General features: G+C 44.3%; 1 protein-coding gene across 1 annotated transcript in view; it reads left to right on the top strand.

Annotated features, from left to right (window-relative positions):
* The first annotated feature begins 7317 nt into the window (after positions 1 to 7317).
* ABTB2 (ankyrin repeat and BTB domain containing 2) overlaps positions 7318 to 17301 on the top strand; it is a 196284-nt gene continuing 186300 nt past the window's right edge. The window contains exon 1 of the mRNA XM_006259971.4: positions 7318 to 8469. Coding sequence (XP_006260033.1) covers positions 7599 to 8469 — 871 coding nt within the window. The 5' untranslated portion in view covers positions 7318 to 7598. The remainder of the gene's footprint in view (positions 8470 to 17301) is intronic.

The following is a 17301-nucleotide window of genomic DNA, read 5'->3' as shown; positions in this document are numbered from 1 at the left end:
TTTGCCATATCAGCCTTTGAAAAGAGTGCTGACCACTCATGTACAGGTGAATTTTACCATCTGTGGACGAAGTCTTTCAAATAAAGAGCTTAATATGTATATGCCAGGCATCAGATCCATACGTTATTAAAAAATCCTGATATCCTCAATACTGTTATGAAATTGTAACTTGCCCTTCATTCTATTTAAGCTAAAGTGTTTTTTGGTGTCTTCCCCTTTCCCTAATCTGACTCTAGATCAGACTCTAGGTCACATAAATAATTCCATTGTATGTTTCTAAAATAAAAGTCTTTCTTCAACAAAGGGTACTAGTGCCAAACCAATCTACTGTTCATGAGGTTGGAGATTATTTGATTCATGAAGAACCAGCTTATCCTAGTTTTCCCACATGCCTAAACATCCTTATAAATCAGCTAGAGTTTAAGGAATGCTGGCTTACAGTTTGTGCCCTACAGACTTTGTTTCCATTTATCTAATTTATTTTGGTTTCTATGGTAGTTTTATATATAGGTGCATCTCTTGTAGCTGAATTGAGCCCTTAAAACTTTCAGATTTAGAACGCTTCTCAAAATCTGAGGTCCTATTTTTAATTGACTGGGGCAAAAGTATGAATTCTAGACTGCTGTGGTGGTGGTTTCTTGCTTTGATTCCCCTATTAGGTATAATAGCAGGTCTTTCATGCTCTCAAATATCTCCTAATTTCTTTAAAGTAACAGTTCCTAGAGACACTGGATTATGGGAAAACCTCAGCTTTCATTTAAACAAAAAAAAGTTTCCCTCTGGTTATGGTGGAAGAAGCTTGAACCTTAATGGCTCAAAAATCAGATGTAAAAAGAGCCCAAGATTTTATTTATTATAAAACTAATTAAGTTTAAAATAATCTTGTGAGTGTTTTAGAGCTTAAGTCATGATAGGTGTGTGTACTTTATGTGCATGTCTGTAGCTGGCAAAACCGTATTGTTGAAGCATGGATATTTTGGGAGTGGTTCCAAGTTATGTATAATATTGAAAAGAAAAGGCAAGAAACTTCACAAAACGCATTAATTTTCTGGGAGGTAATGGAGAAACTCAGATGGAGGTATGGCATGCAGGGGTAGGGTAGGGATCAGTGGTGTGGGATCACCCCATTATTTGACCAGGCCACGGGAGCAGCAGCCAGGGACTTTTTTTAAGTCCCCAAAGCAGGCAAGAATCCCATTTGCTGCCTGCTCTCAGCACCTCCTCTGTTCCCTTCTGTCCTCAGTAGCATGTCCCCTTCCCTTCCCACTGGTGCTGCTGTCCCTGGCTGATTCAAGAGCTTGCAGGTGGCTAGGGAAGTGCTCCAGAGCAGCTCCTACTGCACTCCAGCTGGAAACAGTAGCAGCACAGGGGGTTCCTCTTCTCTGTCCAGTCCCCCCAGGTATTCCCTGTCAGCCCAACAGCAAACCACTGCCACCTCTGCTGTCCCCAGCTGCAGTAGCTCTGGAGACTGCCCCCCAACAACCCTCCCAATCCATTTCCCAGTGGAGGGGGGGCCTCCAAACCTGCTGCAGCCAACCTCAGCAGGGGGCAGCATCAGTGGCAGGCAGGTTGCCCAGCCCCATATTTGTTCCCAGGCTGGCAAGGAACACCCAGAGAGACCGGGCAGAGAAGAGAAACCTGCCTGCCACCATCACTGTTCCCATTGGATCCTCTCTGGAACACCTTCACCCCACACCTGGATTAGCTAAGGACAGCAGCAGCAAGGCAGGGGGGAATGGTAGGGGAGGGGTGGGTATGCTGAGACTGGGGGCAGGGGAGGGGACGACGACAGGATTTTTACCTGATTTGGGGACTTAAAAAAATTCCCCACTCTGCCCAACTCACGGAGGGGAGCTGGGAGTGGGGGTGCAGCCACCCGTTCAGAGCTGGTTGTTATTTCTGTATCCCACTTTACAAAATCCTGGATCTGCTTATGGTGATATGATTAGGGATAGGCCAGAAAGATAATTTTAGTAGCAGTGATTTGAATGGATCTGAGTCATAGGCAGTGCCTATATCATTAGAGAGGAAAAGATTGCAGTAGTCCAAGAAAGACTTAAGAACCCAAATCGGTTCCAGTCATGTGAATTCCAAAGAAAGATGAATTTTTAGGAATGTTGAAGGAAGCAGGCATGATCAGTCAGGACAACTGCCTGGATGCATAGGGCTCAGAGGTATGATGCAGGGGAGAGTTCCAAAACTGGGTTGCTTACATCAAGAATGCCTTGCTTTATATTCAAGTGAGCTTCATCCTGAATACTATCAGCTGCAATGTTCATGTCAAGTTCAGCATTCTTGGGCTGGTGGAGAGAAAGGGATGTAACACGCACCAATAGCTCAGTCATTTCCCAAAAGAAAGACCAAGTTTCAGGTGGAGTTTGTTTTAGCCTCTACAATAGCTACCTAGGTACAGGTTTTTCTCGCTTTATGTGGTACATGTGTTTCTGGAAAATGGTGCACAACTTGAATTTGCATAAAGGGAGCCCACTTTACAATGTAACAAATAGGGATACATTCCAAGACCTCAACTGTACTGACCCCCAGACCCATTTCTACCCCTTTTCCAAGACAATTTTGGTACTCACCAACAGTGAACAGTACACACAAGCACGCAGTGGTGGTGAATGTTACCATAATGGGGATGGCAACTACAGAAACACGTGTCACAGACAACGAGGGAGGAGCAGAGATCCATACAGGAGCCTATATTTTGGTGCATGTCACTCCCACAATGCGCTGCACAAAGCAGCTGACTGAGGGCTTCCATCACACTGATTACATAAGAGTGAATTTACCTTCCATATAACACATTTTTGGTTAAATAAAAGGGTCATTGCATAAGAGCGAATTTGCACATACAGAACCCACATAAAGTGAGGGAAACCTGTATTAACATTAGATACTAAAAATGTGGATGTAGTACAAACGCAAATATAAGCTGTTGTGATTACCAACCAAGGAAATCAACATGGATTTAATGAGAGAGAGACTTAAAATTTTATGAAACATGGTTGATAGTCTAAGAAGTGCAAAAGCACTTCACGTTTTCAAATATAACCAGAAAGGAAAAGTTTGAACACTAGGTAGCAGAGAGACATTATATGCTTCAGTTGGAGTACAGCATTGACAATGAGATTCAGTGCTTAGAAAAAGTTCTTTCAAATGTCAACTACTGAGAAATTAGATTGTAATTAATCCCTCCTTCAACTGGTTGAACCATACCTATACAATACTTAGCCTTCGCAAGAGAAGGCTGAGAGGGGATCTAGTGGCCATCTACAAATTTATCAGGGGGGGACAGCAAGGAATAGGAGATGTTCTATTTACCAGGGCACCCCTTGGAGTTACTAGAAACAATAGCCACAAACTGACAGAGAGCAGATTTAGATTAGACATCAGGAAGAACTTCCTTACTGTAAGGGTTACCAGAATCTGGAATGGGCTTCCAAGGGAGGTGGTGCTCTCCCCTACCTTGGAGGTCTTTAAGAGGAGAATGGACAAGCACCTGGCTGGGGTCACCTGACCCCAGCACTCTTTCCTGCCCAGGGCAGCAGGTGGACTTGATGATCTACTAAGGTCCCTTCTGACCCTAAACATCTATGAAATCTATTAAATCTATTTAAAGGTACAGGGATAAGCCATTCACCTCTATGGGTAATGATTTGATCCTATATTTGCATGTTTGCTAACCAGTGCAAACTCAGTGTATGGTTTCAAAGATGTTCAGTTTATACAATTATATAAAAACAAAGGGGATAGAAATGACTGAGACAACTATAGCGGTATCTCCCTGTTGAACACAGTCGAAAAAATGGTCACTCGCATCACACTCCCTAGGTTGAGTCTGTAGCTTACGGGTGGGCAAAATATGGCCCACAGGCCAGATCCGAGCCACCAACTGATTGTATCTGGCCTGTGGCTGCCCCAGTGCTCTGCATGGGGCCGAGCCCCCAGGGCAGCCTGTGCCGCGCTCCCACCAGATGGGTCCAGCCCTGGTCAGAACACACAATTTCCTGGTGGGGATGCTCCTGCAGTGCCCAGGTACTACTTAGCTCCCACCACCTCCAGAGGTTTCTCCTCTTCCTCCTCCAGGCACCACGTAAGGCCGGGAAGCGACAGCCAGACACAGGGAAGCTGCAGCTGGGCGACTTGTGCCCCAAGTGCATGGGGCTCCAGCTCCTGGCTGCCTTCCACTCACTCTGCCCACCCAGTGCAACGAGCAGCCACCTGCAAACAGGTGAGTGTGTGGAAGGCAGCCCTGCTGGGAAGCTGTGTATACTGGCTGGGGCCAGGATGGATGTGGGTAGGCCAGAGCAGGTGGATCTTGGCCCTATGCGGAGGGCTGCGGGGCAGCCATGGGCCAGATGCAGGGGAGCGAACTGCACCTGCACCACACTGCCTGTAAAAGGGGTACATCTTAGCCCCTGTGCATCTGACTAGACCTCTTATGTGTACACCATGATCCTGAAGATAGACAGTTTCCTATCCTACGTTCCGAGACTGCCCCACATCAGATTATTCCCTTCACACACGCCAAAAAACAAACTGTAGACAAGGCTCTTCCTTACAGTTTCATGGAGATAGGTAACATTCCCATTAGAGGGGAACAGCATGAACATTGTGGTAACAGATTTATCACTGGGCAACTTACACAGAGTAGCAGAATATGACTTAAAAACATATTTACTTTTACCTCTCCAATGTATGAGCACCAGATATAGCTTGATAAATTACACATTATTATTTGCAATTCTCTGGGCATCGTCCATCTCTGGGCATCGTCCATCTGAAGATTTCAAAGCACTTTATAAACATCAGTCATCACAATATCCATGCAAAACAGGCATTGGTACCCCTATTCTACTGTTATCATCAGATTAAAGTGGAAATGTGTCAGGTTGGACATCCAAAATATGAGACATTCAACTTCAGTGACAGTTTCTGAAAGCATTAGTTTAGTTTGGCAAAAGTTGCATAGAAAATTAATGGTAAAACAAGTAATGTGACATCTACTTAGTCCAAAAATTGCTGGATAGCTTTGCCCAAAACTAATTAGCTGAAGGTTGGAACTGGACTTTGGAAATCCTGAGCCAAAGGTCACCTGCAAAGAATGACTAGTAGTGCCATCTACTGGAGGCATAAAGAACCATTGGGTTTTTTTTGGATTGGATGTCAGAACAAAAAACCACAGGGTTATTAAAAACTAATGACTGAAGACACTAAAGATTAAAACCTATGACAGGAAGGTTAAAGACCCCACACGCAGAGAAAGAAATAGATGCAAAGTTCCCGAGAAACTTACAATTCTAAAGTAAAGGGTTCATGTAGGAGAGAGAAGGAGATCAGTGGAAATGTTTCTATGCAGTGAAACAAAAGGAAAATGGGGAATTGTGTTTGGGGGGGAAAAAAACAACACCACAAACATAAACTTCATCCGTGCACCTCTTTTTAACAGATAAGGTCCAATGGTAAGAAACTAAGTAGAAATAAATAGTAGAGTGGCTAGAGTGTTTTAAGTGTCTGAGCAGATCCCTGTGGTCTGCTCATAGTTGTCATCCATCAGTGTGTATCAGAAAGAAAATGAGAACTGATTTTTTTTTTATGTTCTAATAAGTAGGCAAGTTCAGCGGCTTCTGATTCCATTTGGCTTTTGGTCTGGTGTATTTGTTTGCAAGAAAGTAGAACCAATGCTAAGTAAAATCAGCTGAAATATTGTTAAGAGCCTTAACCATATAAGGACCTGTTACCAATCCAAAGGCTTGCTTTGCTGTTTTTTTTAAATAAGGAAGAATATGCTGATATCTCTTTCTTTGGCCCCCTCTACAGATAAATGCATGAGATCTAATGTGCAATTCACACAATTATGCCTCTTGCTATGCCACATGTGCACGGCAGGAGGCACAATCGTGGGATCTTAAATTAGATCCCACTGAACCTTATTGCAGGTGCAGAGGGAACCTGATCCCCATCTCCTCCTCAGGGCCGGAGTAACCCTTTAGTGGGTCCAAGGCAAGCAAACTCATGGGCTCCTGGCTGGTCGAGACCCCACTCCCTTCCTGGTGCTACTGCCCGTGGGGAGTGGGGCTCGGAGCTGCCACTGGGAAGCAGCTGCTGTGGGGGAGAGGCTTGCAGAGGGGAAGGGGAGGCAGGTGGGGCCATTCACGCCACTGCTGCAGAAGGAAGGACACAAGGCCCCCTGCAGCTCAGGGCCCTAGGCATGTGCCTAGTTTGCCTATGCATTAATCCGGTCCTGCTCCTCCTGCACCAGCAGGAAGCCAACTCCCATGGATGGGAGCCCCACACACGGCATCCCAGTTGAGGGGCTCCTCTCCATGGGAGGTTTCCCCACACTCTGGGGTAGGAGGATCACCCCTACGCCAACCCTCTGGCCCTGGGGGGTTTCCCTGCACTCTGGAGCCCTAGGGATTACAGCAGCCACGATCCCCAGCACTGGGGGGTTTCCCACACCCCAGAGCCCTAGGGATTGCAGCAGCTACAATCCCAACTGTTGGGGGGTTTCCTGCACCCCAGAGCCCTAGGGATTGCAGCAGCTACAATCCCAACTGTTGGGGGGTTTCCTGCACCTCAGAGCCCTAGGGATTGCAGCAGCTACAATCCCAATTGTTGGGGGGTTTCCTGCACCTCAGAGCCCTAGGGATTGCAGCAGCTACAATCCCAACTGTTGGGGGGTTTCCTGCACCTCAGAGCCCTAGGGATTGCAGCAGCTGAGGTCTCCAGCATTGTGGGGTTTCCCGCACCCCGGAAGCAGCCAAGATCCCCAGGCAGCACGCAGGGGGTTCTGCACCTCGCAGCCCTAAGGATCGTGGCTGCCACAGTCCCTAGGGCTCCGGAGTTTGATGCTGGGCCTGGCGCACCCCTCAGCTAACAGTGCTCCCACAGAGACACCCTGCTAGCCCTAAGAATTAAAGCTGGGGGAGATCCCGGGTGTTACGGTCAGACACTAACCAACTGATCAAGTTTACTTAATAGCTTCTTACTTTTACTTACTTCGTAGCAACTGCGGGTTCAGCCGTGGCCTGCGGCACCAGCCCCCCGCGCTCACGCAGCCGGGCGGGACGAACCCGCTTCCCCTGGCCCTGCCCGAGCCGTCCTGGGGGCGGCGCTGCTGCACCGGCCCGCTCCGCTCCGGGAAGGGACGAGCGCTGTGTGCTTCTGTGTGTCGATTTGCATAGCGGCCGCCCGGCTCGGATGTGACAGGCGGGCGCAGCCCCCTCCGGAGCCTCTGATTGGTGCCTCTCGCCGCAGGTCATTTGCATGGCCGGGGGAGCCGCGAGGCGGGAGTTGGCTGCGAGTTGCCTGCAGCGTCGCGGGCGGCCGGTGTCCCGCTCGGCTCTGCCCCGCCGCGCTCCGGGCAGCCCGGCTCCGCGCCCTCCGCCTCGCCCGTCCACCCGGCCGCTGCCCCGCGCTCGCCCTCGCCTGGCCGGGCATGGAGGCGGTGCCTCACGCCCCGCCCCGACATCCAGCCTGCCCCAGCTGAGCTTCCTCCTTGAAGGTGCCAGTGGCGGCAGGGACCTGCTCCTTCCCTCTCCTTCCCTCGTTGGTCTTGGCCGTGGCCGGGAGGATCACCGTTGTTTCCTATGGCTGGGACGTACAGCTCTACTCTGAAGACCCTGGAGGATCTCACCTTGGATTCTGGTTATGGGGCAGGGGATTCCTGCAGGTCCCTCAGCCTCTCTTCCTCCAAGTCCATCTCCCAAGCCCTCCCGTCGGCTCAGCACCGAGGCAACTGGTGGTGCTACTCCGGCTCCATGAACAGTAGGAATAACAGCTGGGATACCGTGAACACCGTCCTGCCCGAAGACCCCGAGGTGGCAGATCTCTTCGCCAAGTGTCCGAAGCTGCCGGATCTCGAGGAATACCCTTGGGCGGATGAAGACGTGGGGAAGATCCTCCGCAAGGGGAAGGGGGAAGGCAGCCCCAGGAGCTTTTCTCAGGAAGCAGTCAGGAGGCTGTCGCAGTTGCTGAGGAGGGCGCTGATCAGGGTGTCAAGGGAGGCCCAGCGCCTGAGCGTGATGCACTCCAAATGCACCAGGTTCGAGGTGCAAAGCGCCATCAAGCTCATCCAGAGCTGGTCGTTGTCCGAAAGTTGCGTCCTGGCGACCGTCAAGGCCCTTTCCCTCTACAGCATGAGCGCTGGAGACGGGCTGAGGAAAGGCAAGTCAGCCCGCTGCGGTCTCACCTTCTCTGTCGGGAGGTTTTTCAGGTGGATGGTGGACACTAGGATCTCGGTTAGGATCCATGAGTACGCCGCCATCTCCTTGACAGCCTGCATGGAGAACCTGGTGGAAGAGATCAAGGCCAGGGTGCTGGCAAGTCAGAGCCCAGACGGAGGAGGAGGAGGTGGTGAGATCTCGGCTGAAGTCCTAGAGATGGTCATCAACAATGATGCTGAGCTTTGGGGAGTACTGCAACCCTACGAGCATCTCATCTGTGGGAAAAATGCTAATGGTAAGGCCCAGTTATGGGTATGTTACCCTAAGGTTGGCTAAATGTGTTCTTTCCTTCAGAATAAATAGGTACCCCAGGCCCATTTCTTAGCTTGTGCTGTGGTGTAGCAGTTGATACCTGTGCAAAGCAGGTGTAAAACTCTGCCAAATCAGAATGGTGGACTATTACGGGCAGCACAGGTGTAAATTGTGACACGAGGTGTGAGGGCAGCGGACTACAAAGCTGTACGATATTAACAGATTTTAAAAAAATCAAATGTGAAACTGTAATTAAACTTCCTGCCAGCTGCCCTTTGAGAAAATTAACATTTCAGAGAAGGAGAGTGTGTGTGTATGCCTCCAAGTGCCCATAGGGGAAAGTTACATTAGCAAACTTTGAACTGTATTTTCATTTTAAAAAAAAATCCACATGCCACACACACAGCTCATTTTCATTTGAAGAAGAGCCTGCCAGTATCCTATAATGACTGATGTTGAGAGTTTTGTGGGGGTAGACTTAGTGATTTTAAGTAGGCTGTTCCTCACATAGTCTATTGAAGGAAAACAAATTTGAAGTGGATTTTCTAGCTAATAAAGAAGGCAACCCCCCCCCCCCCCCCCCCCCGAAACAATCAAATGTGTTATTTAGGCTCTGCTGCTGTGGAGGGCATGCTGTATAATGAGTAAATGTAAACTATAACAAACTGCACTTAACCCACCAAAATGAGGATTATAGGATAGTATTGGAATAATTGGAATAGCAGAGCATTAAGATGCTTACCTCTATAATCTGATTAAAAAAGGAGACAGTTTTTAAGCAGTTAAGCAAATAAGCAGCTAGCAGAGGAATCTCAGCATTTTCCCTCGAGACAGAGGTTTAAGATTTTGATAGCTCTGCGGGGAAGCTGCAGTGTTTCCATTTGTACCATAGGATGGCATACTTAAGAGCAACCAAAGTCTTCTAGAAAACTTTCAGTCATTTAGTTTAAAAAAAAAAAAAAAGAAGAATTGTTTACACTGCAAGGTTTTCTGTCATTTTTGCCTTACATGGGGGAAAAAAAGGTGAGGGTGGAGGGCCAAACCTGCCCTGCACTACACAGGTGCAGTAGGAAACAAGACTTATGCAGCTTCATGCCCATTACCCCATGCATTAGCAAATTGCCCATCAATGCATTTTCTTTGTACATCACCTGAGCTAGGCAGGAGATGCGAGCCAACATAGCTCCATGCCTTCTTCCCCTATAGGTGCCTCTATCAACTACCGGCAGGACTTTGTCTAATGTGTGGGAGAGGCATACAGCAAATACTCTGAAAACGTGGAATTGTCTGTAAAACATGATGGCTTTTTTGGAATGCTACTTTGGCACTGGCGAAATCCATTGCAGTAACTTGCATCAAGTGAATATGTGCACACACTTGCCTGTTTTTAAAACCCTTAACTCTTTGGTGAAGCAACTGCAGAGGTTTTAGGAAAGAGCCTAGCATATTTTGTTAGCTGCCAAAACAAAAACTGATAATCCTATGTGGATCATGAGGGGATTTGTAGTTACTCTTCCACTCCCTGTCCATGTTGTCTGGAGTGAAATATTTCATGTTGCGGTTCCACAGAGAAAAGCTTGTGCTCTAGCTGTCTATGATCTCTGCTCAGTACTTCTGTCATGCAGTTTCTGTGTTAGATAAAAAAGAGAGAGGGAAGCAGAAGGGAGTATTAATTCACACTATTGCTGATTTATAAAGTCCCTTTGCCTGAAGAGAAATCTGCTATTGGAAGACCAGCAATGAATGAATGAATGGAGCCTGGTGTTAGATGGAAACATAAACAGCTATGCAAGGAAATCGTTATAAATATTCAAAATGCCAAGTGGTCAGCTATGATAACACTCATGTACTTGAATACAAAGCAGTGATTGGCCATGGAAAAGGCTGATTTCTTTCTCCTTTTTGTTGCTTCTCTTGCTGATCACTCTTTAAACAACTATATTTATTTTTGTTATGCCTGAAGATTATAATGTGCTTTTGTGCGCATTTAATTCAATTTGACAGTGTGCTGTCTTAATACCTGACCTGAAATGTAAAAGTCAGGAAATCTTCTAAACTCCATCCCTTGCAGTTTCAGCACAAAGAGGTTTTGAGATAAATGGCTTAAAAAGATGTCTTCATCTGGGTAGATCAAGAGCTGAATGTTGGGTAGCGATACCATACTTTATTCAAATACCTCTCCGCATTCAAAGAATGCTTCTGTCCTCTTGGCTTTCCTTCTGTAACAAAAACATGTTAATGGAGAACTTCTGCAGACAAGGCTTGTTGAACATTTATCATGTATTATATCATGTTTTATATTTATTTGATATAATACATAATTCACGTTTCAGTCAGACTTTCCAATCTCCCAATGAAATCTTTGTTTATTATGCAGGAAGTTATATTGGATGATCCTAATAGTCCTTTTTGGCTTTATAATACAGTTTTACGTTTATGTCAGGATGTTTTCTAATTCCTCCTTGGAGTTTGAACGTTAAGCAAATCTCTAAGTCCCTGCAATTTCACAAGATACAATGGCCTGGTCATACATTCCTTATTCACATAAATCTCTCATTAAGAACACTGGGTACAGTCCAGCCTGTATTTTCCACAGAAATGAATCCAGAGTCTCAAAACTTTGTATTCTTTATTATGGAGAACACATTTCTAGTACCAACTTGCGTGCAGGGTGGAGGGTTTTGAAATCTGTGAATGCTTTAGAATGGCTTGCTACATATGTAAATACTTTGGGATAGAATTTTTGTGATAGGTTGTTGGTTGTAAATTGCTTTTTATTCACGTAACTACTCGCTGTCTCTCTGAATAGTATTTGGCTCAATGCAAAATGCTTGTAAAATGGTACCCTCTCTGTAGGGCTGCAAATGAATACAGTACTTGTCACACTATTAAAGATCATGTAATATTGTATACAAATTAAGAGGTAGCCAGATTCCCTGCTTTATGAATTTGGATAAAATAAACACTGGGAAAAATACATCTATAACTAATAGATCCCTTTGTTTTCAAGCAACTACAGTCAAATTTTCTTTCCCTAGGAGCAGCTTAGCCACTAAGCCATATTCTGCTTTTGGTCATGTTAGTATAAACTTGGAGAACATCCATTGAAAGCAAGAGGACTCCGTCATATTTACAATAATACCCCCCAAAAATTTGGCCCACTATGTTCAGCAGTCTGGAAGACTTCACTATAAAAGCACTGGTGTAGAAAAAGGGTCCTTTCAGGTAGCCAGTAATTCCCAATGGGGAAACATCAAGGAAGATAATCCATATGCTAAAGCAATTCACACCTATTGTGGTGTCAGTACAGGTTTAGTAAATTCCCTTTGTACACAAGGATGGTGAGGTTAGGGAGTAGTTATTCTGTCACAAAATTTACAGGGCACTTTCAGAATACATGCCTGGGAACAGAAATTCATAACTATAGTGGACAGTAAAAAATCTGGACTTAATATACACAGTGGTGTTATGTCTCGTTACAACCTTGCAAACACTGCTAATCATGTCCCTGTGCTTCCCAGGTAATAACTACCCCCATCTCAATGGTCTTGCTCTGCCACTAACTAGATTGCTTATTCTACTGAGCTTCTTTTGTCTTATAAGGGTCCCTGTTTTCATCTCTTCATTCATAGTTCACAGCCCCTCCTCCATCCCTCCAAGCAGACTGTTTATATTTACATTGCGTCTTTTCTGTAATATTTAGCTCAGCCTGCATCTGCTGCTCCTTCAGACCTGAGGAAGGGCACCAGATGCCCAAAGGTTTGTCTAATACCTCTCCCAACTATACAGTTAGTCCAATAAAAGATATCACAAAAAAGCCTTGCCTTTTGAACATTTCCTAGACCATTCTAACCTTGTGTCAATACAAGCGTCTGTAAGGCTCACCAGTGGAGGTATCTGCAGTTCAATGTGGCTAGTGGACAATTTTCAAAGATAAACTAAATATAAATGTAGAAGCTGGCTACAGAGAGACAAAAAGCATAGATGTAAATGATGAAATTAAATGATAAATATTTGAAAAAGCCATCAAGATGATAAAAGATCAAGAATGCTGTGCTTCGGTTTCTACTAATTGGATAAAGCCATCAGTCTTCTCTGTACAGTCTCTTAATTTAGCTGCAGTTTGCAGGATAGCTAATACATGCATCTCCTGTAGTCTGATTCTGGAATCCCTGCGCACTCATATTTCATACTGAAGCTTATGGGAAGTTTGTGCGTGCAAGATCATGGCCGCTTGTCAGGATCATGCTTAGTTAAAGCAGTGATTCTCAAACTTTTTAGACTCAAGGCAGCCCTCAGAAATTGCCAGCTCTTAGCTTTCACTTGTTTCTTGACTACCAAAAAAATAATAGAACAGTCTTTTGTTGGAAAGAACTCAGAAAGACCACAGCAGATCAGAATGGTTTTGACACTATATGACGCTATTTGAAATCCCTGGGTTTATTTTATGAAATGTGTCTAGGTTAAGTTTTTGCATGTCTAATAGTGCTGATATTTGCGTGATATGTCACATAACCCTTAAAAGGATCTTGTGATACTCCAGTGTGCAACTGTCCCTGGTTGAGAACTGTGGTAAAGAGATAAACCAGGGTGAACTCTTCAGTTATTTTCCACTTCTATTAGACTGGGATATGGGGACAAATTCTTGTTTTTCCAAAAAAACCCCAAAACTTATGCTAAGGCTGGTAATGTGCATGCTGAGCAAATTAGACCTTAATTTAAAATTGTTTCCAAAATTCTTGTACATATTAAGGGTCTGTTTTGATTTCTGGTTTCATATAATTTAAGTCTGAGGAAAATCAGACTCTAGGCTGCTTGGGGCTCAGTTTAACTTGGATATATGAAATTTGAGTGGGATTTGAACTCTTCGCTTCAAAGACAGTGTCAAAGCTGGCCAGTTAATCTAATCTCTCTAAAATCAGCATGTTTGCTGTATGAGGTCAGTATTCTTCAGGTGTGTCTAACTATGCAGCAAAGTCTCTGAGGTCAGTGGTTCTCAACCTTTTTTGTACCAGGACTCATTTGTAAACATCAGTGGTCAGCCCCAACCCCACAGTACATGGGGGTGGGCAGGGGAGGCCCCAAGCACTCCCTTGCAGGCTGCAAATCTGCCACCCTGCAAGAGAAAAGTACGGTTTCCCACATTTTTCTCTTTTAAAGGAGAATCTATTTTTAAAGTTTGTTTGTAACCCTTTCATATATTCTTGCGACCCACAGTTGAGAAAAACTGTCTTAGATGACATAATGGGAGCTATTCCTTTAAGGACTTAATTCCCAGATGGAGGCTGGGTGTGGCGGTATAAATTATGCATAACCAGTTAGAGCTGGCAAGATAAAGAAGATTGGCAAGCATCTTAAAACAGTGAGAAATCAGTAAACAATGCTAGGTTGTAACTTTTTTTTTAACTGCTATCATGTGGTTTGGAAAGATGTCATGAGTTTCAGCCAGAACTAAGTGCAGGGAATAGGAGCCTAGCTTGCCTATTTTAAATTTACACCGATATACTTTAAAATTTCACAATTTTAGAGGAGTTTTGGGGGCTTTTCTAACATTATATATTAGAGTGGTTTTATTTTGAATATACTTTAGGTGACTTACTAAGACAAAGAGAGAGATACTTAATTTGGAAACTGATTCATTTTTAGTGTGTGAATGCCACCTATTCTACTGTAAATTTCTTAATTAAAAATAAGAGTTTTAAAAGGCATAACAAAAAATTATGTTTCAGGACATAAAAGCAGTAGCTGTTGGAGATTAGAAGGAAACTTTCCATAATAACACCCACCAGGAGGACTTTTTGCACCTTACTTTGAAGTTTCTGGTACTGTTCATGGCTGGTAATGGGTATTAGACTATATGGATCTTCTAATGTGATTGTCAGTATTGCATTTCTTAGGCAGCTGTATTACAATTCTGGTGTAGATGAATTGGTTTATGCATTATTCATGCTGAGCTGTTTTAAAAAGTCCCAAAGGACTGCAAAAATGCTTTTAGTAGTACTACTTTGTAAAACACAACTGTCCTATACTTAACCATCTGGTTATTTTTAAGTAATTCTGAGACAACTAATGCACCTGCATGATGGACCAGGCAAACCCTAATATTCCACAGATTTTGGAGAGTTGGTAGTACTGCAGGTTCTATAGGACAGTATCACCCAAGCTTCTAGCCCTGCAGGCCAGATGAGTTGCACAGGGTTGGTCCATGGACTGGATTCCTGTGTAGGGTCAGTCCATGGACCTGATCCCATGTGCCCTAATTTGGCCACCTGCCATCCCAATTTGGCTACACACCATCCCCCCCTGGTTGGACTGTTTGCCAGTCTGATCCAACCACATGTTGCCCACCACCCTAATCCAGCCTTATGCTGGTCCAGCTGCATGCCATCTGCCTACTGAATCTAGCTGCAATTTTCCCGCTGCCTTGATCTGTCCCTTTGCTGCCAAAGATCAGGGCACTGGCCCAGTCTGGCTGTGTGCCCCCTGCCTACTTACAGGCATGATCTAATGTGCAGGACCACATTATCCAGCCCATGCGACTCCCCAAAGACCCAGAAATTTGGCAGCAGGGGAGCCATGGTAGCGTTAATTGCCACTCCCCTACTGCCAAATTCCCAGACCCATGGTTGAGCATCCGTGATGTAGGAAACTAAAACCTAAAAAATCACTACTAGCCTTGAGTGCTTCCGCATACACCCGTTGTGGGAGAGTTAGTTGAGGTGATGCTTTACATCATGGGTACATTCCTTTGAAGTACCAACTCATGAGCAACAAGGAATTAAGGTTCCAAAACAAGCTATTCTGGTTTCTCAACTTTTAAAAATTATAACCTTTCCTTACAAGATACTTTAGGAAGGCCAGAGTCAGTTTTAATGGAGTTAAACCAGAGATAAATTTGGTCTTCTCTGTTTTAGCACATGGTTAGCACATTAAATGCTGAAGCACAAAGCAAGAGAAGTCTGGAAATTCAAAGTCTACATCCTGTCGTTAACTTTAGTCCATTTTACTTGATATTTCTCCCCGCTTGCATATAAATTAAGAATGGCATAACAGCCTTCCTTTTAATTTCCTGGCGCTTGCTAGTCAAAGTTAGGTTTTTGAGTTTAATGTCAAATATTTTAAGATAAATTTTATACTTCAGTGGATAATCGTGGTACTCTGCTCAGATCCATTTGTAGCACCCATGCATTCAACAAAGAAATTACCTTGTAATGTGTGCTATTTATTCAAACTGCTTTCTGGTTATCTGAACCAAACAAATTGGAGGGTTCATACAGTGTCTCATTAATTTTAATAAGCTATTGGCTTCACAACGGCTCAAAAAGGCTGTCTGTTATCAAGAGATGTGTATTTTGGGGATAATAGCTGCAGTTTGCAGATCAGCAAATGTAATCAATAAGGTAAACAGAATGGAAAAGCATTAGGACTATTCTTACAGCTATACCATCAGTGGGCTGCTAATCAGTTTAAAAGGGAACTTGCTGTCCTCTCTGCTGCCTGGGGGCTGTCATCCTTGCACTCAGCCTGTACAATAGTCCTGGGCCACATGATTATAATTGCATACTGGCCATTCCTCATCTCTTCTTTGGCCTTCCCTCCCTTCAGATGTTTTCTAAGGCAGAGCGAGCACAGAGCCCAGTCTACAGTCTGTAAGATATTCAGATTCTTCCTGTACCCCAGCACAGGACTTGGGTGGTTTCACTGACCTAGGGATCTTGTCATGTCCATGTTATAGTAGGTAGGTTTTCCCCAGAGTGACACTTGCTGGCTTTTAGTTATGTATGTGCAACATTTGCATCCACTTGGACATTTGTAATATCTGCATATTCAAGTGTTAGAATTTATACCCACAACACCTGTTGAGACAAATATGCTAGGGCTCTGAATACCTACAGACCTCTTTTTTAAAGCATGCACCCAGATGTTTGCAACTTCAAAAGGTATGAGCCATGTGTATTTGCATAACATTGTACACCGTTGCTTACATGCAAGGGGAAGCAGGGTATAGGCCAGAGAAAACTTTGACCCTTAGATTTCCATTTCATTCTGTGAAACTGTCAGTGTGATGATGCTGGGCTGAAGTCATTAGTGTTAAAGTGGGTTTTATTGTCCTGGTGTAACAGGTTATCAAGGACTTCTCTGTTCAGTCACCCTAAAACAGAAAGGGAACTCCATAAATGTATACTAACGATACGTTTTGGCAGACAGTTTTTGTTAGAAGTAATCAGGATATAAGAGGGTTTGGCATATCCCTTTAAAGTAAAACAAATTGGTCCTGCACTAGAAGTAGCTCTTCAGGGAAAACCCTAAGAATAGTCAAGTTTTGGATGAAGTTTTATTGTTACTGTTAAGTTATCAATAAAGCCAAACTATGCAAGACAAGAAGTTAGAACTGTGTAGTTACTGTATGTACTGTTGACAACAGGATAGGAATTTAATCTGATTAAATCTAGCTAGTACTGTTTATTATGTGAAATACTGAGTGGCAAACCTAACAGGTTTCTGTATTTTCAGATGATATGGTAAACTTATTTTGTGCAAAATTGAACAGTGAGACATGACGCTGCTGCATTTTTTTCAAGACTGTGAAAATAACATGAAATGAGCCACTCTTTTTAACTATTCACATTCCAGGTCATGAAATGCTGTAGCAAAGCACATGTGTGTTTCTAATACTGGACTATATGAAGTAAAATAAAAGTCTCTCTGACATCTTTAATCCAGATGTTCTAGAACCTAAAAGGGTGTGAGCTGTCATCCAAAACCCCATGAAATGCTAATGAATTTGATTCATGGGTCAATTCTGATTTGTTTT

Source organism: Alligator mississippiensis, chromosome 2, assembly GCF_030867095.1.
Source record: "Alligator mississippiensis isolate rAllMis1 chromosome 2, rAllMis1, whole genome shotgun sequence".
Classification (NCBI taxonomy): Eukaryota; Metazoa; Chordata; order Crocodylia; family Alligatoridae; genus Alligator; species Alligator mississippiensis.
This window is presented reverse-complemented; position numbering and strand designations above follow the sequence as displayed.